The 26022-nt window shown below is 41.8% G+C and overlaps 1 protein-coding gene and 1 long non-coding RNA gene across 5 annotated transcripts in view; one reads left to right on the forward strand and one right to left on the reverse strand.

The window, feature by feature from the left end:
* Window positions 1–18405, reverse strand: part of LOC120715562 — a 20949-nt gene extending 2544 nt beyond the window's left edge. Inside the window, exons 1-2 of the long non-coding RNA XR_005691670.1 lie at window positions 18395–18405; window positions 18065–18075 (exon numbers count right to left, since the gene is read on the reverse strand). This is a non-coding gene — a long non-coding RNA (uncharacterized LOC120715562). The remainder of the gene's footprint in view (window positions 1–18064; window positions 18076–18394) is intronic.
* gabbr1b (gamma-aminobutyric acid (GABA) B receptor, 1b) overlaps window positions 1–23638 on the forward strand; it is a 102728-nt gene extending 79090 nt beyond the window's left edge. For all 4 annotated transcript variants that reach the window (XM_040002589.1, XM_040002590.1, XM_040002591.1 and 1 more), the window contains exons 16-18: window positions 19066–19194; window positions 19756–19899; window positions 20122–23638. In XM_040002589.1, the coding sequence (XP_039858523.1) occupies window positions 19066–19194; window positions 19756–19899; window positions 20122–20409 (561 nt within the window). In that variant the 3' untranslated portion in view covers window positions 20410–23638. The remainder of the gene's footprint in view (window positions 1–19065; window positions 19195–19755; window positions 19900–20121) is intronic.
* The last annotated feature ends 2384 nt before the right edge of the window (window positions 23639–26022 follow it).

Below are 26022 nucleotides of genomic sequence, written 5' to 3' on the forward strand. Positions count from 1 at the left end.
CTGCAGAGAATTGCACTCCCTAAAACCGGCTCATATTAAAGTTTCGGTAGTGACATTCGTGATTCAGCAGACTCTGGAGAGTACACCGTTCTGGTTATATTGGATCTCACCTCTGCTTTTGATACTGTTAATCACAGCATCATGATAAGTAGGCTGAAGGACTTGTTCAGGATTACTGGTGTTGTTTTAAAATGGTTCATGTCGTATCTATCTAGGAGAGATCTTTTACTGTCTGTATGAATCAAGTGTTTTCTGAAACATCAGTTCTCCACTGACTCCTTTAAAAAGCAGCTGAAGACATTTTTATACAAACAAGCTTTTAATTAATCTTTCACTGTTTTATATTATTTTATTTATATTTCTGGTTTTATCGTAAAGCACTTTGTGATTTTTATGTGTGAAATGTGCTATATAAATAAATGTTACTTACTTACTATGTATAGCACACAGTAAAAGTTGCCAAATTTTACCTGACAGATTATGAAGTATTCCTCTCTGCATAAAAGTTTAAAAGACAAGTAAGGTTTCAGCTTTTGGTTTGAAACTACTCATGCACCTATGCGGGTGGGGCGACGGGGGATTCTCCGGCTGGCTGAAGCGGCATCTAATAACCAACTCACAAAAAAACCCAAAATAAAAACAAACCAACAAACATGAAAACACCAGACATTATGATACAGACTTATAATTTGCACCGATGTTTTTCGAAATTCTATACGCGAAAAGTGAGTGCGAGAGCCCTCGGTGCACCTGCTTGCTGCTGTGCTGAACTCAAAGTAAACTTTATTGTCATCTCCACTATTTACAGTACAGTACTCAAAATAAATATGTTGCCCTAACTTAATCATCTGGAGTAAACTTTACTTAATTTTTTTGAGGCAACGAGTTTGCGTACTTACACATGACTGACTAAGTATTTTAGGCTTTAGTTTACTTCAGCCATATTCCATATATATCAGGTATCATACAAAAGTAAAAATGGCTTCAAATACAGTCATGACAATAAAAGAACATGACTTTAAGGACTTAACAACATTAGTTCAGTTATAGTACACCAACATCTCTGCTACATTAGCACTAAGGCAACACTGAATGGTTTTTGTCCATGAAACTACTCGTCTAAGATGACCACAAAGTAAAAGATCTCTCAGCAAAATTATGCAACATTTTAGGCACTATTGCCCCGATCAACTCAGTGAGCTGGGATTTTTTATTCTAGACATGAACTACTGTTACAGCAACAGATATGGACTACTGGTGCCCCACACAACAACTCAATGTCCACTATGTGAAGGAGCCAAACACATGCCCTCTCCTCTCGTTAATCTAGAGCACCAAATCATCAGTCAGTCACCTGTGACCTCGCCGCTTCACCTCTGTCTGAGCTACAACATGGCAGAGCTGCCTCTGTCACCTGATAAATAACAGTGAGACATTCCACATACATGCAGTCACACATGTGCTTCAAATACAGTCATGAACCAACAAGTCATCATCCAGTTTCACCTGTGACCTTGTATCACCATTACTCTCTGAGCTTTGTGTTGGTTCTCCTGTCACCTGACAAACAGGACATACATGACAATAAGAATAAAATGTGTAGCTGCTTCAGTGTTTCTGTCAAATTGTGCAGATCTTTACTCATCAGTAATGTTTGTAGGCTGAGTGCATTTTTAAAACAATTTGTGCAAACTGCACTACAAGGTGGAATATTTGCAAAATCATGACTACCTCATGATATTTTGTCTCAAAAATTAACCCTATGAATATGTCAGTGCCATTAGGATGAAATTATTGTGTCACCAACATTATAACGTTAGACATATAATTCTAACAGCCTCTGTAAACTAATATCCTGGCTTACTCGAGGCTGCCGTTTTCTCTGACAGTTTCAATCAAAATTAGAAATGCTGCTCTGGGAGACTGAGAGAACTAATAGTGCTGCCTGTTGTGCAGTTAGTTTCCAAAACATGTTATTCATTTTTCATTCTATCGGGTTTGTTTTTCGTTACTCGAAGAGATCAAATTATTGGTGGGGACCTTCCGTCCATGCCAAATCTACGCCCTTGGCTCCACCCCCACAACATTACTGGCCTTGTGGATCAGTTTATTTAGTCTGTTGGCATCTGTGGCCCTCAATCTGCTGCCCCAGCATGCAACAGCATACAGGATAGCACTGACCACAACAGAGATACTACAAGAAAACATTAATTAGTAGGGATAGTGTAAACGTCTGTTTACGTTTGTTAGTCACTTGGCTATGATAGTAAACAGTAGACACTGATGTAGCTGACTGAATCTTTTGGACTGTGTTCAGCACAAAATTAATTAGTCAATGTCTATTGTTGATTTGTCCTGTTCTCATTGTATGACAAATTATGATGTCTGTTTGTTAGCCGTTTGCATACTATGCATACTCTCTCTCTCTTCATATATGTGTGTGTGTGTTTAACCATGCTTTAACCATGCTTCTCTGGTTAAATTGGTTCTGACAACAGTTTTTACTATAAAATATGTTAATATACAATCCTTAATATGTTTAATGTGTGGGTGGGAGTGGGGGCGCCAAACAGGCTAGGTCCACCACTGTTCAGCATCATGGATTCTTTAAATTTTACCCAATATGTGTCTGAAGTGTACCAAAAGACGTACACTTCAGGGTTTTTTTGTACTGTGGGTTTAAATATTAAGCGTATTTGTTCTATGGACATCTGATCATGATGATGCACAGATGAAAGAAGTGCGCTCTTGAACACCCAGACTGTAAGCAGCAGAGGAAATGAGTAGCTATGGAAGGACCAAACTTTTTACCGAAAGGTATTGCAATACTAGGACCACAAATTTAGAGAGTAAAAGTGTCATAAAAGTTATAGTTTATGGTCAGAAAAAAAATTCTACAATGTCAACATGTTAGATATTAAATTGACAAAAGAAGAAAATATGACAAAAAGAAGATCAAGAGTATTCACATGGTCATGAGTGAGGCCGTTGAATACATGTCGAATAAAATCAAAAGATTCCCACAGCTGTTTTTTTCAGTGCCCATGAATATTAAAATCCCACAATATGCAGTCATGCATTACTGTTACTGAGGACAAAAGATCTGAATTCTACAATAGAGCTTTTATTTTTGGTGGACTGTAGATGAGAATGAAAAGCAGCGGGGTCATTAATTCAGTACTAAAAATAAGTGATTCAAAACTTATGGAGTTCAGAAGCAACAGATGAGCAGATGCTTTGAACTTGGCTGCCCACCTCAGAATAAAATGCCCTAGGTTTAAATTCTGTCTAACAGGGCTGTCAGGACAGAATGTAAAAGAGCCGAGCACAGATGAAGTGCCATTAGAGTTTTTAAAATCTCGCCACATTAGATTCTAGCACTAAGACAGCTGAAAAAGTGGAAATGGATGGATGGAAAATACTCTTCCACATCAGCTGTTGAGACATCAGGAATTCCACTGGGGTCTGTCTTGGATCCTGTTCTTTTCTTCTTCTTTTTTTTATTTGTACATGATATTATTTGCCAACATAACATCCCTTTTACTATTACCATGCCATGTGTGGGATGTGTTGTTACAAATGATAAACAAAAGTGGTGTGTAATGTGTAAAAAATGCTGAAACACAAGCAAATGTTGTGCTCTGGAAATATAAAGATAAATGCTTAATATATGCTTTCATTTGGGAAATGTCCTTTCTAATTGCTTTATTAATTATTACTGATGAGTCAATGTGGTTTCAGGCTTGGCTTGTACTCCTGTATCTGCTTGAGGCAGCATTAATATGTACTATTTTAAATACTTTTAGCAAAGTGATACATAATAAGTGATATTTTAACAATTAATCATATCATTTATCTGCAACATGTTCATCTATAAAAAGAAACCTAAAGTTGCTCAAACTGCAAAACTTTTTTTTTGTCAGATCTGTTTAGCTCATGCTTGTAACATTTTTGTGACCATTTTCTGGCACTTGATTAGTTCATTTCTCCATTCAGCTGTGGGAGAATTGCTCCTGGGCCATTTCAATCACTTGACTTAATTCTGTTTCATTTGGCAGCAAATCACGATATAAAAATCTCTGCACACTTTTCATAGTAACATTCCAACATTATAGAAATCCAGTGCTTAAATTTAAGCAAGTTCTGGGCAACAATTGAGATTAAGGCACCTGAAACAAGGCTAGAAATGCAGTTATACAGTAATAAAGCACACTTTAAAATTTTAAAAGTGCCTCTGTAAAGACTGAAGGCCACTGGAAACAGTCTGTCTCCAGATGGGATTAGCTCTTCCCAATTCCCAGTGCGCAGAAATGCTATTTCTTCCACTAAGATCGATGCATTAATGAATTAATAAATAATTATTAATAATAATTTAAGGGCTGGATTGTGTTTGTGCGAGGCTGCATGTAAGTACTGACACAGTAGAGAAAACATGGCTGCTAGCTTGCTGCTTGCATTTGTCAATTTGGAAGAAAATTTTTAGCCTTTGCCCAAAATGACTGACTACTGATTAATATTGATTGATTTACCTACAATTTCTCCTGCTTTATTTGATACTATACACTCTTTTCTTCACTGTCACATTTTTAGACACCGCCAAATTCATCTGGCCTCCGTTTGTTGGCATGAAAAAAAAGGAAAGAATACTGCTGGCAAGTTATTAAGAAATGCTCATCAATCACAATGGAAAACCATGTAAAGACTGGCAAAGATCATAGGAAAAAACAATAAAAAGTGTGTGAGGTAAGCTTCACTTATCTTTAGTGGAGGATTCTGCTAGAGAGATAAGCACCAAATTTGATTCCTCCAAAAAGAATTTCTTCATTTGTGGGTTTGATGGTGGTGGTGAGTGCGTTGTCCTACTCATTTAGCCTACTTCTCTTCTGACAAAGTGAAGTAGGCTAAACGATCTCAGAAAGCATCACATCATGTTGTGATCTAAAGAAACTCCAGAACAATTGAGAAACAATGTAATTGATATCTATCAATCTTTAAAGGGTTACAAAGCCATTTCTAAGGCTTTTAGACTCCAGTGAACCACAATGAGAGCCATTATCCACAAATGGAGAAAACTTGGAACAGTGCCAAAAGTACTTGAGAGAAACCATCGATGACTCATCCACGAGATCACAAAAGGAGTGTTTATGATTCAACAATAAGAAAATGATTTGTGCCCCTGCATCAGTTTGTGCCCTTAATCTCAAACAAAACAAAACTAAATCAGCACGTAAACCAAAACTCTGAATGGCTCAGAAAACAAAATGAAGGTTTAGGGGTGGTCTACATGAACTCTCAGTTTAAATCCACGACCTTAAACAGGCCATTCACACTTGAAAATCCTCCAATGCATTAAAGCATTAAAACAATCCTCCAACGAAGAATGTGCCAAAATTCCACTGTGATGTGAAAGACTCATTTCCAGTTACCGCAGATGCGTGATTGCAGTTCTTGCTCCAAGGCAGGGCACAACCTTAATTAGGTTCAGGGGGCAATTGCTTTTCACACAAGGCCATGTACTATAGACATGGAGAGCTTTTTTCAGTTAATAAATGCATCATTATTTAAAAACTGCATTTTGTATTTAATCAGGTTATCTTTGTCTAATGGTAAAATTATTTTTATCTGACCATAGCTTGTAACAACCCTTTTGGGTTATAGCACCACTAGGGGGGGTTGCCCTACTATTGTAATAGCTGTGAGAGTCTCCTAGTGGGTGTGTATTGTTCGTGGCAGCCATTCCATGCTGCTCGTGTTCCATTCTAAAAGAAACACCGTACTGTTGTAACAAGCTGGCGCCGGCGATACCAATCTCAGCGCATGTATGACGGGCGAGTACAGCCGTGGAGACCTGGCTTATAAGGTGTAATGTTGCTGACAGCGACAAAACCAACTTCCCTGTTTGCTGTCAGTAGCTGGTATGAAGAGGTGGTTCTCTTTCTTAGGTTGTCGATAACAGTCGAGTCCAAATGCCATCTGACAATATAACAAAGAGCTTCTTTTCATGTCAGGAATGTTTAGCTTCCTCAGTCTACAAATGGCCCGTACATATTCAGTGACTGAGATCAGATGACTATGTAGGCAGGTCAACAGTCCTTGGGTTTCTTTAGTCTTCAGGTATTACTTCAGAGTTTTGTCCTGCTGCTGTGAGAATCTTTTTCCACAAAGATGAAACCAGAAGATAATTATAATTATATAATTCTACAGAAAATTGGTCTGCTTCTCTTTCTGTGCAGCTCAAAAGTAGTGGCATGAACTCTTGCCAGGTCCTTTTTGCATGGGTTTGTATGGTAAATCCTGCTGCTCTGGCTTCATCACACATTAAAACAAACACGTTTGTTAAGTTAAATTTTAATTCTCAATTGGCCACTCGTTTGACGTGTATTAAATGATTAATGTGTATAGAATGAAATGCTCTATTAAAATATGATTATGCGTTATCAGTGATAAAGTTGGAAAGTGAGTAAGTTCAATATATTAGTCTTCTGATGGTGTGGTTTTGGTCTACCTGATCTTGCTCTGAATACAGTTGACCTCAGCTGTGAAATTGTTGATGCCCCTTTAAAGTGAAGTGAAGTCAAGTGGCTTTATTGTCACTCCAACTATGTGCAGAGGTACAGTACTCAGTGAAATGAGATAACGTTCTTCCAAGACCATTGTGCTACATATAAATTATAACGTAGACTTGTAGTCAAGACCGCCTAATCCGAGACCAAAACAAGACCAAGACCAGAGGGTATCGAGACCAAGACCAAGACCAAGTTGAGACGAGACCAAGACCAAGACCAAGACCGAGACTGAGACTGAGACAAAAAAAGTCTTTAAACTGCAGCCAGATGCTGCTTTGTTTACGGGTGTCAGGCATATTTATGTGTTTTTGCTTTCGCACAGCCCTCCTCACCGCTGTCTACTGTCTCACTCACTTACTGAGAGGACAGACGGATGCTCCATTTGAATGTCGCGTCTCTCACCCTCTCTGTTTTTCACATAATGATATTATCCTATATCCTCGAATGTGATTGGCCACAATATGGAGTGATTGGAGCATAACTGAGCCACTTTGTGAGAGCTGAGCAGCGAAAGGAAATTAAGTGAGGGTAGAAATGACTGAAAGATTATTATGGTCTGTTTTGAGTTTTGTTCAAAAAAGAATGACTTCATATATATATATATATATATATATATATATATATATATACATAACACCCAGCACGCCCCTGCGGGCGGTTTATCCTTCAAGCTCGGGGTGCTTGAAGGTCCTGCGCAGTATCTTAGCTGTTCCCAGGACTGCGCTCTTCTGGACAGAGATCTCCGATGTTATTCCCGGGATCTGCTGGAGCCACTCGCCTAGCTCGGGAGTCACCGCACCTAGTGCTCCGATTACCACGGGGACCACCGTTACCTTCACCCTCCACATCCTCTCGAGCTCTTCTCTGAGCCCTTGGTATTTCTCCAGCTTCTCGTGTTCCTTCTTCCTGATATTGCTGTCATTCGGAACCGCTACATCGATCACTACGGCCGTCTTCTTCTGTTTGTCTACCACCACTATGTCCGGTTGGTTAGCCACCACCATTTTGTCCGTCTGTATCTGGAAGTCCCACAGGATCTTAGCTCGGTCATTCTCCACCACCCTTGGGGGCATCTCCCATTTTGACCTCGGGACTTCCAGGTTATACTCGGCACAGATGTTCCTGTACACTATGCCGGCCACTTGGTTATGGCGTTCCATGTATGCCTTGCCTGCTAGCATCTTGCACCCTGCTGTTATGTGCTGGATTGTCTCTGGGGCATCTTTACACAGCCTGCACCTGGGGTCTTGCCTGGTGTGATAGACCCCAGCCTCTATGGATCTTGTACTCAGAGCTTGTTCTTGTGCTGCCATGATTAGTGCCTCTGTGCTGTCTTTAAGTCCAGCTTTGTCCAGCCACTGGTAGGATTTCTGGATATCAGCCACCTCCTCTATCTGCCGGTGGTACATACCGTGAAGGGGCCTGTCCTTCCATGATAGTTCCTCGTCTCCCTCCTCTTTCTTGGGTTTCTGCTGCCTGAGGTATTCACTGAGCACTCGGTCAGTTGGGGCCATCTTCCCAATGTATTCTTGGATGTTCGTTGTCTCATCCTGGACTGTGGTGCTGACACTCACCAGTCCCCGGCCCCCTTCCTTCCGCTTAGCGTACAGCCTCAGGGTGCTGGACTTGGGGTGAAACCCTCCATGCATGGTAAGGAGCTTTCTTGTCTTTATGTCAGTGGCTTCTATCGCCTCCTTTGGCCAGCCTATTACCCCAGCAGGGTACCTGATCACGGGCAGGGTGTACGTGTTGATGGCCCGGATCTTGTTCTTACCATTCAGCTGACTCCTCAGGACTTGCCTGACCCTCTGCAGGTACTTGGTGGTTGCAGCTTTTCTAGCGGCCTCTTCATTGTTCCCATTCGCCTGCGGGATCCCCAGGTACTTGTAACTGTCCTCTATGTCTGCAATGTTGCCTTCTGGTAGTTCAATCCCCTCAGTTCTGACTACCTTCCCTCTCTTTGTTACCATCCGACTACACTTCTCCAGTCCGAACGACATTCCAATGTCATTGCTGTATAGCCTGGTAGTGTGGATCAGTGAATCGATGTCTCGTTCACTCTTGGCATACAGCTTGATGTCATCCATGTACAGGAGGTGGCTGACAACTGCTCCGTTTCGTAGTCGGTATCCGTAGCCAGTCTTGTTAATGATCTCACTGAGGAGGTTCAGGCCTATGCAGAACAGCAGTGGGGACAGAGCATCTCCTTGGTAGATCCCACACTTGATGGTGACTTGTGCTATGGGCTTGGAGTTGGCCTCTAGTGTTGTACGCCACATCCCCATTGAGTTCCTGATGAAGGCTCTTAGGGTCCCATTGATCTTGTACAATTCTAGGCATTCCAGTATCCAGCTGTGGGGCATCGAGTCATAGGCCTTCTTGTAATCAATCCAGGCAGTGCACAGGTTGGTCAGTCTGGTCTTGCAGTCTCGGCTGACTGTTCTGTCTACCAGTAGCTGGTGTTTTGCGCCTCTGGTATTCTTGCCAATTCCTTTCTGTGTCCCGCTCATGTATTGACCCATGTGCCTGTTCATCTTAGCCGATATGATGCCTGACAGGAGCTTCCATGTAGTACTGAGGCAGGTTATTGGTCGGTAGTTGGAGGGGACCGGTCCCTTCTTGGGGTCCTTGGGGATCAGGACCGTCCGACCTTCGGTTAGCCATTCCGGGTGTCTCTCGTTAACTAGCAGCTGGTTCATTTGTGCTGCCAGACGCTCGTGGAGTGCAGTCAGCTTCTTTAGCCAGTAGGCGTGAACCATGTCGGGCCCTGGTGCTGTCCAACTCTTCATGCTGGAGACCCTTTCTTGGATATCTGCCACTGTGATGGTTACTGGACCCTGTTCAGGGAGGTCGCTGTGGTCTGCCCTCAGATCCACTAGCCACTGAGCATTGTCGTTATGGGTTGCGTCCTTCTCCCATATGCTCTTCCAGTATTGCTCCGTCTCCAGCCTTGGTGGTGCTGTTCTCTTATTATTATTGTTCCCTTGCCACTGAGAGTACACCTTTGCTGGTTCTGTGGAGAACAGCTGGTTTATTCTCCTGCCTTCTATCTCTCTGGTGTACCTCCTCAAGCGGCTGGCCAAGGCTGTGAGTTTTTGCTTGGCAGTTTCCAAGGCCTCAGGTATGGACAGCTTGCTGTATTTCTTATGCACCTTCTTTGTCGCACCTTTCTGCAACTCCGTTAGTTGGCTAACCTCCCTCCGTGCTACTTTGATCTTGCCCTCTAGCCTTCTTCTCCATGGAGGGTACTGCCCCTTGTGGCTGTTCAACTTGTAGCCAAGCATCTCACTGATCACTGCTGCCGTATTGTAGATCAGCTTGTTAGTGTCGGTAATCGTGGTTGTAGGTATTGTCCGTAGTGCTGCATTAACATCATCTAGCAGACCTTCTGAGGGTACTTCACGTAATCTTGGTAACCGGCTACGGGGGATCCAGGTTTCAAGCTTGGCCATGATCCTATTTTTCAGGTCAGTTCCTCTCGCACTCAATGATCCTTCTCCTATCGCACTTGGGGCTATGTACCCAATCTCGGGTGGGGGTGATGATATCTCCCCCCTGACCTGGCGTCCTGACTCCTCCTTGCCGTAGCATTTGTGTTGTACCTCGTCAATCTCTAGCTGCGAGAGCAGTCCCTTCTTTCGAATGTTGGAACACTGAGCTACTAGTTGTTTCGCCGTCATTGTGGATGTTGGGTATCGAAGAATCCATAGGTCCCTCATCCTATTCATGTAGCCCCTTCCGCCGGGGTTACTTGCGTAGTAGCATTCCAACAACGCCCTGTTTTCGTCTCTTGCCCACGATGCCTTCTTGTTCCAGTAGCCCACTTTTCGTCAGGGTGCCCTGGTTCCTCAACACCTGACACGGACCTTGTTGATCCGGGCGACGTCTGAGCCGGCATGCCTTCATATTTATCTGTCTCGCTCATGTCTGCGGTAGGCTTGCTTAGCATAGGGGGTCTAGCCTTAGGACCCTTACTGAATACAGACACCCCAGGCAGGAATCGAACTTGCGATCCTCTGTTCCAAATATATATATATATATATATATATATATATATATATATATATATACACTTCTATATACATATGCAGGACACCTTAAACTAGTTTTTTAATTAAGCAGCAAGGCAGAACAAATTCGGGCCTGTATCAAGACACAGGGACTAAACCCCAATTCAACCAGACCCAGAACTGATCCGGAATTAAAACAGGACTACAACAGTAACCAAGACAGAACCAGAATCAGAACTAGATGATAGTAGCACTAAAAATCATCATAGACCTGCACTACACTTATTTTTTAATTCTACCAAAGTACAATATTTAGATTGAGAAAAGTTTATATAATTATTTAGCCTTGTTGTGCAAACAAGCCTGCATAACTTAATAAATATAGAATTTGAAAAATAACAAATGGTATCTAAAAAGAAACACTAGGTACTAGATACATGTTCTGATGAGTTTTGGCAAACAACCATTTGACTAACATGTGTGTCTCACCTGCTCTTGTTCATCTCTGTTCTGTCCTCATTCTCCTCTCTCTCTCGCCCTCTCTCTCTCCCTCTTTGTTCTGACAATCAAGCCAAACACCAACATCATCAAATATACAGTTGAAACCAGATATTTATGTACTCTTCAGATAAAAACACAAACACTCTTTTAATTGTAACATCAAATCAGACTAAATGTTTATTTTTTTAGATTGATAAATATAAAAAACATATTTGTTAACTTTAAGAGTAAAGAGAGAAACTATCTGTATTTCTTAATTGTAAATGGCACCAAATTGTATTCAGACTTGAGCCACACTTATGGAGCTCCACAATTCTTTTCCTGGTGTTTTGGTTGACATCTCTTGATTTTCCCATGTCACAGAAACAGGCTCTGTGTTTTACCTTATATGCATCCACAGGTGTGCCACCAGTTTACTCACATGGACTCTATGAACCTATCAGAAGCTTCTTCAGCTCAGAATGGAATCGTCTGGAGTTTTCTTATTAATTAACAATAAACTTAGTGTATACGTACTCCTAAATTTGATGAAAGTGATTAAAATAGACAGCTCCCTCTTTTTATTCTGACATTTAACTAATTCAAAAGATATTTCAATATTTATTTATCTAAAACAAAACAAGTTTACTCTAAATTCATGTTTAACAGTAAAAAGTGTTTTTTTTCCATAAAGTGTATGTAAATATCTGGTTTCAACTGTGAATATACTGCTGTGTATTGAAATTCCTCATGTTTTGCATAGATATACTGAACAACATACAAAGCATAATATATAAAATAACATCTACCTGAGTTTTTTCTTTGAAAGAAGCTCCTTATGTCCATTGTTGTGTTCATCAGTACACAATTGAAACCGATTTAGAGAGTTTGTTTAGCCGTGGAGGGTAACAACTGAAAATATGAAATGTAAGCTAAGACTCTCTAAAAAATCAGCATTGCTGTTCGGCTTTTTATTTATCCATTTGTTGATTCACTCGAAGCGCAAGTAACGCAACCAAGTGATCAGTTTGATATCAATCTTTTGTGATACACCGTCATATTTACATTATTAGTTCAGTACGAATGATTTGCTTTGGTACCTGGTCAAACTTAAGCTCTCCTCTGTCTGCAGCAAACTCGCAGGCAGCAGCTTCTCCCCCCTCGCTCACATGGGTGCTGTGCTCAGTCGCCTAGTGCCTGAGCTCGGATCATACCAAAATTAGGGGGAATTTACGACGGTGCGCTCTGTGCTTCGTGTGTTGTTTTTGTTTTATACAGTTGTCAGTCAGGCATCTAACTAACAATTTACACTCCAAAAGACCCCATGACTTCTGAAAAAATGACCCGGGCTTAAGCCCAGTAAGCCACCCCCCCCTCTCCGCTGATGGTTGACTCCAAAGACGAGACCAAGACCACGTAAAAGTGGTCTCGAGACCGGTCTCGAGACCAAGACCGGTCTCGAGACATCCAACTCTACAGGGAGTGCAGAATTATTAGGCAAATGAGTATTTTGTCCACATCATCCTCTTCATGCATGTTGTCTTACTCCAAGCTGTATAGGCTCGAAAGCCTACTACCAATTAAGCATATTAGGTGATGTGCATCTCTGTAATGAGAAGGGGTGTGGTCTAATGACATCAACACCCTATATCAGGTGTGCATAATTATTAGGCAACGTCCTTTCCTTTGGCAAAATGGGTCAAAAGAAGGACTTGACAGGCTCAGAAAAGTCAAAAATAGTGAGATATCTTGCAGAGGGATGCAGCAGTCTCAAAATTGGAAAGCTTCTGAAGCGTGATCATCGAACAATCAAGCGTTTCATTCAAAATAGTCAACAGGGTCGCAAGAAGCGTGTGGAAAAACCAAGGCGCAAAATAACTGCCCATGAACTGAGAAAAGTCAAGCGTGCAGCTGCCAAGATGCCACTTGCCACCAGTTTGGCCATATTTCAGAGCTGCAACATCACTGGAGTGCCCAAAAGCACAAGGTGTGCAATACTCAGAGACATGGCCAAGGTAAGAAAGGCTGAAAGACGACCACCACTGAACAAGACACACAAGCTGAAACGTCAAGACTGGGCCAAGAAATATCTCAAGACTGGTTTTTCTAAGGTTTTATGGACTGATGAAATGAGAGTGAGTCTTGATGGGCCCGTGGCTGGATTGGTAAAGGGCAGAGAGCTCCAGTCCAACTCAGACGCCAGCAAGGTGGAGGTGGAGTACTGGTTTGGGCTGGTATCATCAAAGATGAGCTTGTGGGGCCTTTTCGGGTTGAGGATGGAGTCAAGCTCAACTCCCAGTCCTACTGCCAGTTTCTGGAAGACACCTTCTTCAAGCAGTGGTACAGGAAGAAGTCTGCATCCTTCAAGAAAAACATGATTTTCATGCAGGACAATGCTCCATCACACGCGTCCAAGTACTCCACAGCGTGGCTGGCAAGAAAGGGTATAAAAGAAGAAAAACTAATGACATGGCCACCTTGTTCACCTGATCTGAACCCCATTGAGAACCTGTGGTCCATCATCAAATGTGAGATTTACAAGGAGGGAAAACAGTACACCTCTCTGAACAGTGTCTGGGAGGCTGTGGTTGCTGCTGCACGCAATGTTGATGGTGAACAGATCAAAACACTGACAGAATCCATGGATGGCAGGCTTTTGAGTGTCCTTGCAAAGAAAGGTGGCTATATTGGTCGCTGATTTGTTTTTGTTTTGTTTTTGAATGTCAGAAATGTATATTTGTGAATGTGGAGATGTTATATTGGTTTCACTGGTAAAAATAAATAATTGAAATGGGTATATATTTGTTTTTTGTTAAGTTGCCTAATAATTATGCACAGTAATAGTCACCTGCACACACAGATATCCCCCTAAAATAGCTAAAACTATAAACAAACTAAAAACTACTTCCAAAAACATTCAGCTTTGATATTAATGAGTTTTTTGGGTTCATTGAGAACATGGTTGTTGTTCAATAATAACATTATTCCTCAAAAATACAACTTGCCTAATAATTCTGCACTCCCTATAGTATAACATACAGAATACTGGACCCACTACAGTTCGCTTACCGTCCAAATCGTTCCACAGACGATGCCATCTCTCATCTCCTCCACACATCACTCACTCACTTGGACACTAGAAGGGGGAATTATGTTAAAATGCTCTTCATAGACTACAGCTCTGCATTTAACACCATAATTCCCTCCACACTCACCACCAAGCTGGAGCATCTGGGACTCAGCTCATCTATGTGTCTGTGGATCTCCAACTTCCTAACTGGCAGACCACAGGCAGTAAGGATGGGCGGACATGTCTCAGCCTCCACCACTCTCAGCACTGGAGCCCCCCAGGGGTGTGTTCTGAGCCCCCTGCTGTACTCTTTGTACACATATGACTGTGTGGCCACTACCAGCTCCACCACCATCATCAAGTTTGCTGACGACACCGTCGTGGTGGGCCTGATCTCTGATAACAACGAGACGGCCTACCTGAAGGAGATTAGGAATCTGGAGAACTGGTGCCAGAGGAACAACCTCCTTCTAAACGTCAGTAAGACAAAGGAGCTGATAGTGGACTTCAGCACTAAGCAGGAGAGGAACTACCAGACCCCCGTCATCAACGAGTGCCCAGTGGAGAGAGTGGACAGCTTCAAATACCTCGGAGTTCACATCACGCAGGACCTGTCATGGTCCTGTCACATCAACACCGTGGTGAAAAAGGCCCGTCAGCGTCTCTACCACCTCAGACGCTTGAGAGACTTCCGACTGCCCTCCAAGGTGCTCAGGAACTTTTACTCGTGCACCATAGAGAGCATCCTGACGGGAAACATCTTAACCTGGTTCGGGAACAGCACCATGCAGGACAGACGAGCTCTACAGAGGGTTGTGCGGTCAGCTGAGCGCACCATCCGCTCCGAGCTCCCTGACCTGCACTCAATCTACAGCAGGCGGTGCTGGACCAAGGCCAGGAAGATCGTGAAGGACCTCAGCCATCCCAACAACAGACTGTTCTCTCTGTTGAGGTCAGGAAAGCGATTCCGCTCCCTGAAGACCAACACAGAGAGACTGAGGAGGAGCTTCTTCCCGCAGGCGATACGGTCTCTCAATCACACCACCACACAGTACTGACCCACACATACAGTTCTTACACACACACTGGACATTCTGGACTTTGTTTTTGCACAACACTGGTCATTATATTCTTCATTTCCAGTTAATACTTGTACAGCTGCTGTTATTGTGTATATATTTATTTATATTTATATTTCTTCATACATTCTTATATAGTTCTATATTGTGTATTTTGTTGTACAGTTATTTTATTTTCAACTTTAATTTATATATTTTATCTTATTCTCCCAGTTAAATTTACCCTTCATTCTAATTTGTGTTGTACAGTTATTTCATTTTTAACCTTAATTTATATTTTATTCCTTCCTAGTTAAATTTACCCTTTTTAATTTTTCATATTTATTTCCTATCTTATTCATAGCCTTTTCCTTTTTTTGTTTTCTTTAGGTCACGAGCAGTTGTCCAAGCATTTCACTACATATCGTACTGTGTATGACTGTGTACGTGACAAATAAAATTTGAATTTGAATTTGAATTTGAATATACAGAATATACAGAATAATATACAGACAATCAACACAGGACTATATAAAGTCCAAGTGTACAAAAATTGCCAAAAAAAAAACCCCAAAACAAAGACAGTGCAACACCAGACAGAATCACACAACAGTGTAAAGGTAGACTGCAACAATAACAGTGGGTTGTGCAAAAGACTGAGCATTGTTGCAAAAAGTCACTTGATGTATGAAGTGTGTGTGTGTGTGTGTGTGTGTGTGTGTGTGTGTGTGTGTGTGTGTGTGTGTGTGTGTGTGTGTGTGTGTCAGTCCAGTCACTGAGCCCCCCTCGAGTCTGATGGCTTGGGGAAGAAACTGTTCCCCCAAGCCATCAGTCTGGCTGTGAGAGCTCCGGTACCTCTTGCCAGAAGGCAGCATGGTGAAGAGTGTGTGTGAGGGGTGCATTGGGTCCTCCACAATGCTGGTGGCTTTGCAGAAGCAGCAGGTGCGATAGGTGTCTGTGATGGAGGGAAGAGAGTCTCCAATGATCTTCTCAGCTGTTCCCACTATCCGCTGTAGGGTATTGCGATCCGATACAGTGCAGTTACCATACAAGACAGTGATGCCGCTACGCAGGACACTCTCGATAGTCTCTCTGTAAAAGGTGGTGAGAATGGGTGGGAGATGGGCTTTTCTCAGCTTGCGCAGGACATAGAGATGCTGTCGGGCCTTCTTAGTTATGGAGCTGATGTTGAGAGACCAAGAGAGGTTCTCTGCCAGGTGAACACCAAGGAATTTGGTGCTCTTCAACCACCACAGAGGATCCATCGAAGTTAACTGGACAGTGCTCTCCTGAAGTCAACAATCTGTTTTGTTTTGTCCACCTTCAGAGACAGGTTGTTGACTCTACACCAGTCTGTTAGCTGTTGCACCTTCTCTCTGTATGCTGACTCGTCGATCTTGCTGATGAGACTCACCACAGTCGTGTCATCAGCGAACTTGATGATGTGGTTCAAATTGTGCATTGCTGCTGAGTCAGTAAAGTGAACAGCAGTGGGCTGAGCACACAGCCCTGAGAGGCTCCAGTGCTCAGTGTGGTGATGTTGGTGATGCTGTTACCGATCTGGACTGCCTGAGGTCTCTCCATCAGAAAGTCCAGGATCCGGTTGCAGAGGGAGGTGTTCAGACCCAGCAGGCTCAGTTTTCCAATCAGGTGCCGAGGAATGATTGTGTTGAATGCTGAACTGAAGTCTATGAACAGCATTCGTACATATGGGTCTTTATTGTATTTTCCTAGGGTCTACCTTACAATATAAAGTGCCTTGAGGCAGAGCTACTGTTGTTGTCATTAGCCGCTGTATGAATAAAATTGAACTGAATTGAACTGAAATTGAATTTATTGTCCAGGTGGACGAGGGCAAGATGTAGGGTGGTGGCGCTGGCGTAATCTGCTCACCAGTTGGGGGGAAAGGCAAACTGCAGTGGGTCCAGTGTGGGTGGCAGCCGGGTCTTCCTTACGAACACGTCATTCTGAGCATCAAAACGTGCATAGATGTTGGAGAGGTAGGGAGACGTCACCATCACAGGCAGGTGCCATCTTCCTGTAGTTGGTGATGCCCTGCCACATGTGCTGTATGTGATGAGGTGATGGATGTAAGTGTGAAAACTATCAACTTCATTAAAAATAATGGTGTGAATTCCAGATGTTTTGCTAAGCTTTGTGAGGACACGGAAGCAGATCGTGTCTAGCTGCTCTACCACAGTGAGGTGAGCTGGCTTTCAAGAGGACTGGACCTCAAATGTTTGTTGGAACTGGGGAATGAGGTCGTTTCTTTTCTCACAGAGAAAAAAAAATCTCCTCTTGCACATGAACATCTCACTTCAAGGGAGAAACAGCAACATGTTTTTTTGTTGCAGACAAAGTTGAAGCTTTCAAGAGGAAATTGCTTTGTGGACTAAGAGGGCCCAGGAAAAGAGGATGGACATGTTTCCACTTTTGTCTTACATCTTGGAAAACTCTCCTCAAGTGAAGCTCAGTGATCAGTCTGTCAGCACCTTTCACAACTGACAGAGAAATTTGCTAAATATTTCCCTGAGGAATCCAGAGAAGGACACATGTGGATTTTGGACCCATTTTCTGTGGAAGTCTATATGGTAATTGTGTTTTTCTAACTATGGGTAACTGAGGATCAGAGGTGTGTCAGGATAATGAAAGGTGAAAAATGAGAGGGTCTCCCAGTGGTTTCCAGACAAGATCAGATTAACTGATTCAGTTTGATGAGTTATAGAGCAAAAACCTGGTTATTGAGTGCAATGGCAGGTATGGGAGGTTCTAGCATGAATGGAAGGGTTAACATTTAAGGCTTGCAAAAATAAACCCTGAAGCCAATGATCGGGCCAACTGGCTTCCAGTTGTACAAATCAGTGACAAACTTTGCTACACTACGTTTTGCCCTGCCATAAATTTAATAATTGGCCACGCTGCCCTCAGAGACTGGGTGAGTGAAAGTCTTTGTCAGCTCACCAAGAAGCTCAACATATAGACAGGAAATAATTGGGTGAAATGAAAAATAAGCTTCAGCCCATGCCAGCGTCTTTCCCCTCAGCAGACCTACTAAGTGGGAGAGTTTAGCAGCATTGTCAAAGAAAGAGGCGATTGGCCGAACACAAGTGAGCACTGTAAGAGAAAGCCCTGTACCGGCCCAACTCACCGGAAAAAGGTTTGAGTGTTGAGGTCACTGCATCATGGAACACAGGCATGGTTTGCAGAGACCAGGGCAGAGAAAAGTGGAGCTTCTTTCTCAGGAGCAGCAAACGGGGACTGTGCTGAGTGTACTGGTGGCTGATTGGGGGTGGGAGTGATGTCTGAACAGAGCTTTGGAAATGTGGATAGGATTTCCTACTGTCTGTCACTGATTGATTTGCACCTGATTTTGCCTGAAACTGCAGGATTTGCTCGTGTTCACTGTCCAAATTACGTCTGCTGGATCTATTTTTTCTGCCAGTTTGTACTGTCAAAGGCGGTCAATGGTGTGAAGGCAACTGAGGGAGAGGGTGGTTAATTCCAGAGCTGAGTTAAGGTTGACAGAAGGTGAGTTTTCAGGAATGAAGATGGGAAAAAAGAGGCTTCGGTGAGGGTGACTGAGTGAGAGTCTGGCTATTTAGTGTTAGCCGTTAGTAATGCCGTTACTTTTAACGCTGTTAATCCCATCACTGGTCTTCAAAATCGCCATTAAATTGAAACCAGAGGTTTTGTATTAATGTTCTGTAGAAAACAGTTGGACTGAATTCCACCTGGTCCTTTTTTACTAGTGTGATAGGTAACTCTGTTGAAATTGTTACACTTATTTTTTTTTTTTAATTTATGCTAAGACTAAAATTTTCTTGTTATTTTTTTGTAATAAACAAGCTAAGCTTATCTACTGTATTTATTCTTCTCTTCAGGTACTGTGTATGATCACAGCTCCAGTCACCATGATTCTGTCCTCCCAGCAGGATGCCTCTTTCGCCTTCGCCTCTTTAGCCATTGTCTTCTCAGTCTACATCACCCTGGTGGTTCTGTTTGTCCCCAAGGTAAATCCATCTCACACCTCTCTTCATCCCATACCTGCAGATTAAACTAGCACATTTAGTGTAAGACCGGATGAAAATCCATTAGCATGGACGGCATCTGAGATTGCATGATATATCACCTGCGGGTCTGCAAATTGGGTGAGTGTTGCCGTGTCAGCATCACCAATTCAGATCTTTAACAATCTACTCTGGCCAATCAGCATGGTGCTGTGTCTCTGTTCATATTCCTGGAGTGCTGTTAGTTTAGGGAGGATGATATTAACTAAGTACACAAATATCATGTCCATACTTGCCAAGTAAATCAAAAAACACATTTTAATTAGTAAGAATGAGGTCCCATTCCTCTCTGATAAAGGATTCTAGATGCTCTGTAGTCCTGGGTGATCTTTGTTAAATCCTTTGTTTCATAATGTGCAAAATGTTTTGAGTTGGTAAAAGTTCTGCAAAAGAAGTACCTATCAGCAGATGGACTCTTCTACAGTACTACAAAGCCCTGCTGTTGTAATAGATGCACTATGGAGTTTTCATGTATCACATTAAAAACATTTGCACAATTTGTAGATGCGGCGCCTGATAACACGTGGTGAGTGGCAGTCAGATGCCCAGGAGACCATGAAGACAGGTTCATCCACCAATAACAATGACGAGGAGAAGTCCAGACAACTAGAGAGAGAGAACAAGGAACTGCAGAAGATCATCCAGGAGGTCAGGCAGGCCCTTTTCTTATCCAAGTGTTTGTTTCATTTAAGCTCTTCCTCTATATTTAACAGGTTAATGACTCAAATACTTTTTCTCCCAAGAAGTACCTAAACAAGAAAGCAGGTTCTCCTGTTAACTAAGTCAGTTAAAACAGATGCTTATCATGTAAAAGTCTTTTTGGATCTGTAATAACTTAATTTTTGAGTGTTTACTTTACTTTTCCCTTAGAAAGAAGAACGTGTGTCAGAGCTGAGAAACCAGCTGTCTGAGAGACAGGCCCTGCGATCAAGGAGAAGAGCGTCCACCATCACTAATCAGAACCACAGCCCCCCTCCCTTTTCCATCACCCAGAGTGACCCCAGGTCGTTGGCCCCTCCTCCAGGATACCCAGCGCCTGCCTCTGACCCTCATCCTGTTCCACAGTCCTTCGCCAACTCGTCCAGCCTCTACCAGTCAGACAGCAAGATCAGTCGAAATAAGTGTCACACTAGCCGGCTTCAGCTACTCTACAAGTAAGATGGTGGTTAACAGTGACAGGATGAGGATAGTAATACAAGTTTGAAAAATAAATAAATATCTAAGGTTTAAAATGAAGATTAAAAAAAAGGTAAAGGATTTTCCCTCAGACAGAAATGAGTGCAGCAAAATATGTTCCAGTCAAGCAACAGCTCAATAAAAACACTGAGAAGGCACATACACAGATATACACCCTGTGATAGCACATGTACTTTTGATTAATTTGATTGAGGCATGAGCAGCGTCTTTAAATGTCCCCTGGCTTTGAGGTCAGTTTACCACTACTACTACAACTTGAAAACAGTAGAGCGGCTGTAGCTCAAGATGTAGACTGGGTCATCCACCCGTTGGAAGATTGGTACTTCTGTGCTTGGCTCCTCCAGACATCAAAGAATCCTTGACCAAGATCCTGAGTTGCCCCAAAGGCATCCATCACAGTATGAGGTAAACAGCACTTAGTCATAGAAAAAAGTGCTTAAATGAATGTGTGTGCAAATGGGTGAATAAGGGTTGTAGTAAGGAAGCACTTTGAGTGTTCAAATACAGTAGAAAAATGCTATATGTGTACCAGTCCAGTATTTTCTAAGCTGATATCTGCTGGATTTGTTTTTGATTTATTGTTCTGGATAAATTTCCTCCCAAATTTGTAACTGGTCTGTTCTCTATTAGATTTAAATGGTAGCCTACAAAACTAGCGAGGTTAGTTTAGACAGGGCGCCTTAGGATTGAATCAAATAAATTATAGTTTTAAACCTGTCCTGGTGCTCACTGTTTGGTGAAAGAGGAGCAGAGGTCTGTCCAAGAAATCTGTCTTCCAGTTTTGATGAGTGAAATTTTATTATTTCATTAGTATGTTGTTTAGTACTAATTAGCAGGTATCCACAGTGTCTGCCCAGTGCACCAATATAGTTAGTGGTTGCAGTTTGCTAACCAGGCAAGAGATGGCTAATAAGCCCCACTTTTAATAACATGCTGGTGAGTGGCTGCATCCATCATTGTTATTACACTTTCAAACTGGTTGGGTTTATATAGAGAGTGGTAGAGTTGTAGAACAACAAAAGTCCCAGAAGACTAGGCTATTTGTGTATAAGCAAGATAGACATAATTATAGCCTACATACATACTTACATTCTACATTTGTTCCCCAGTGATAATATCTTTGAGCAAACCAAAAGACTGTGTTTACAGACTTTTATGGTTGTGGTGTGCATTGCTACAATGTGTAACTAAATTTCTGTGTACTAGATTTAATGCAGAAGTACAAATCAAGTTGAACATTGCATACAACGGTATTTTCAGCAGTGACAGGTTTACTATCAAAATTCAAAGTAATCATTTATGAAACAACAAGAATAGCATTCTGTCTGTGATGACCATAAGAACAACAGCTGCCACTGACACAGCTGAACACTGAAGTTAGAACAATGAGAGTTTCTTTAGCTGAATCATTTAAAAAACTAGAAACATATAAAAGGCGCTTTGATATGCACACAGTTATCAGCATGCCTATTATGATGATGTTCACAGATTCATGATAAAGCTGCTGACCCAGGCATGATAGTCAGCATCCCCCACTGGTGTCAGGCATAGTGTCAGGTTTTACACAAGTGGAGCCAGGTGGCAGATCACTCAGACAGACACGGTTGCAGTTAAACAGGTTTATTTACAGTGAGGACGAATATCAAACATAACACGTACATGAGATTGAATGGAAAACTCAAACTATCCAGAGGGGGAAGAGGAGAGAAGGAAGTTAGTGACCGATAGCAACAGAGCTGAGGAGATACGGAAATGTTCACAAGGAATTAGAGAGCTTAGTCGCCACACGGTTAGTACGGACTTGGGCGAGGTACATAAAACAGGAGGTTGAGGCGGGGACCAGCAACAGTGTAGGCGAGTGGAGTGACGGGGTCCAGAAGAGATGAACTGAGGTAGCACGGTGAAGTGGACAGGTGGTTGGCTGGGCAGAGAGTGTCGTCATTTGACAGGAAGCAGAGGAGAAGGAAATCTGTGAATACCTTGGTTATCAAAGTAGTACATAAAAGACGGGTGATCCGTTACTGCTTGAGGCTAAGACAATAATCTGACACCTGAGAGCTGCTTCTTAAATAGTCCGGCTGATGACGCCTGATGCTCAAAGGGTGCATCAGGGAAACCGTGATGATCACAGCCCAGCGGCCTATTCCAAAAAAGGAAACGACACAAAACACAATAGAACACACCCGTCCCAGCTCCTAACACATAAAACGTGCACAAAACTTACAGTACATCATTATTATTATTCATAAAATTTCTATTTTATTTAAATATTTTAAGGAAACTGCAGGCTAGAGGGTCTCAGTTCATACAGACCATTGAAGGACACATTTAAGACACTTTTAAATTACAGTTTAAAAAATAATCAAATGCCGCAACAACAGCCTAGCAATCATTTAGAACTCATAATATGGTCTTCTATAGTCTTCTAATGTGGTTAAATAGTGATTTAAGAGACTGACTAAAAAATATGATTTGTTTTTTTTAAATAAATGTTGCAAATTTTGTTAGTGGTTATGTTCATTATTTAATTAGCTTTGTCACTGTAGCTCTTCTGGTTAAATGTTTGGTGGTGGTTTAAACAGTGTTCCTGGTCGCTGTTTAGAGAGAATCCATAGTTGGGTGTGTTCATGCTAAACCCCTCACTGTCACTTGAAGACGTTTTACATGTCTTCAAGAGTTTAAAATTAGAGTCAAACAAAATAAGACCTTAAAATGTTTTATTTAAACTAAATTTGCTGTAGGAATTACATTTGCAGATCTTATGTTTAAGGCTGTAAAATACAACATGACCAATTTTTAAATCAGTTTTTAGACCTTTTTTCTAGTTGCTTAATATTGTTGCTGCTTATTTATGTCACGAGCATATATTTCTTTTAGGATGTAATTACACTGTCCTATACACTTGGGGGTGCTAATGTCATGATTTGTTGTGTTTTACTGTTCCACTGGCAAGTTTACAGCAGCATGTAGTACACGGACACCCATCTTAGGGCAGGATGGGTGTCAGCTAAACATATGAATTGAAAAAACATCATAACATTTATCTGGTTCTGTTGTGAACATTTTCTACCAGTTTTGCCTTTTTCTGTTTGGAGAAATGACAATTGGTGTTGAATTCAAACTGCAAGCTTGAAGGTAATATGTCAACTACAGAATGGTTAATTATAATAAACGCAGTAGCTACATGTAATACCAGACTAGCTTTCAATTAAAAATGGTAAGCCTGTTGACTATATGGCCAGCAGTGTATTTCAGACAACTCTAATGAACAGTTCCTGTCACCTTGTTTTTAAAGCTCAAAGCAGAGTTCACTGCAGGCCATTCAATTCAGTTCAATTCAATTTTATTTATACAGCGCCAAATCACAACAACAGTCACCTCAAGGCGCTTTATATTGTAAGGTAGACCCTACAATAATACACACAGAGAAAAAACACAGCAAGCACTTTGGCGACAGTGGGAAGGAAAAACTCCCTTTTAACAGGAACAAACCTTCAGCAGAACCAGGCTCAGGGAGGGGCGGCCTGCTGCGACCGGTTGGGGTGAGAGAAGGAAGACCAGATAAAGACATGCTGTGGAAAAGAGACAGAGATAAATAACAAGTGTGATTCAACGCAGAAAGGTGATTAAAAAGGAAATACTCAGTGCATCATGGGAATCCCCCGATGGCTAGCATCCATATGTCTCTCAGAGTGCAAAATCCCCACATGAACACCAGGAGTCATTATGTCAAGATTAGGCTTTGCTCAGAATCAGAATATATTTATCCTCGTCACCCTCTCTGATACATCCCACTACTGCAGAATCATCATAAAACTAATGGAGGTGGCAGGTTTCTGAAGTCTATACACAGTGAAGAGAAAGGAGACAGGACGGTCCCCTGCAGGGCATCTGTGTTGCTGACCATACTGTCCACCACACAAAACTGCAGGCACACATAGTGTGGTCTGACAGTCAGATAGTTGGCAATCCAGATGACTAAGGACGCATAACTACCTACATCGCTGTCAGTTTAAAAAACAGTATGGCTTGTCTGAAGGTGCTGAAGGAGAAGCATCTGGCTCTCATTTATCTCACCGTGCTCACTAACCAGGTAAAATGGAGAGGACTATCAGTGGGCTAATCGTGGGCCATAGATAGTGAAGAATGAGTCTCTCCAGCATCTTCACGATATGTTCACAATGAGCACCATGGGTCTCGTTGTGACATGGGCTATGACCTCTGGAGTCTCATCAGCTGGTTCCTGATTTGTTTAGTAGTGAAGCTGACTGGAGTGGAAGGAGTGGAGGTGCCCTGATGTAGAATGTGAAGAGTGTACAGACCCTGGGAGCCTCCTCACAGGAGGGTTTATACATTAACACAAGATTTGATTTTATTTATTTTTTAATTACTTGGATACAGACTTCTGAGTTGTTAAAAATTAATCATTTAGAATGCCAAAACTTAAATTCCTAATGGTATGTAGGTATAAATTTAAATTTAAATAATAGCAGTTTTGCTTCTCCGGTCAACAAACCAGGAGAAATCATTCATTTTATATAACTTGTATTAGTCACTGACATTATTTTTAAGGTAATGATATACAATAAACAGTTTGTTCCATTTAAATAGGGCTGCACCTTCATTTGGACTTTATTTACAAAGGCACATCGCTCATGTATTTGTGCAATAAATGTGCACCAGTCAGAAAGAGATCTAGATGTGGGTATCATCAACATTAATATGAAACAGGGTTTGTTTCTGAGCTAAAAGATGCATGATGGTATTTTACTTTAGTCTCTACTGAATCCCCCTCAAAAGAGGTTGATCATATTCATATCATTTCCTCTTAGAACTCAAGTTTCACCAACAGTTCACACACACTTCCTCCACAGCTATAAACAAACTTATTCAAAACAAGAAAACCACCAGGGTGTCAGATTTCCCCTGTATGGGCTGCTGCTGTATTTCCGTTTTTTGTTGTGTTCTCTCTTCTGCTTCTATTTTGTGGAGGGGGGGGGGTTTCATAGGAGAAACTGAAATCATGCTTCATTTCTGTATACCTAACAGAGATAAGTTCCCTGGGTTCAGAGCTTTATGTTGACATAAATGGTTTACCTGGGTCTTACCGACTTTAGTGAAACGAGACCATCTATGTCTTCAGCACTGGTCAAAGGGCACTCTTGTAATATAAAGCAGGTCAGGCATTATTAATTCAGTCAGAAAGGTTTCCATACCCACAAACAATACAAAAACTGACCACAACTTTGACAACATTCTCCTCCTGTTTCTCAAAAGAAAAATAACATGAAAACAATTAAAATAAATTAAATGTGAATTCATGTTTCACGCTAAACTGAAATCTTGATGCTGAGAAAGGTGTTCAATGCAAATAAATGGAAGTAAATAATGCTAACCAGTTTCCTTTTTCTCATTCGGTTTGGCATTGGGATAATGCCATCAGGCTACTGTCCTGATTCTTATCATATCAAACCATATTTTGACATATCTTTGGTCTTTGTGGTATGGTCTGCTCACAGTAAAGATCAGATGTAGTTAATCCAGCGGTTTTCATGAGGTCATTTCTCCCGTACA

Source organism: Simochromis diagramma, unplaced genomic scaffold (genome assembly GCF_900408965.1).
Source record: "Simochromis diagramma unplaced genomic scaffold, fSimDia1.1 OVJJ01000449.1, whole genome shotgun sequence".
Lineage (NCBI taxonomy): Eukaryota > Metazoa > Chordata > Actinopteri > Cichliformes > Cichlidae > Simochromis > Simochromis diagramma.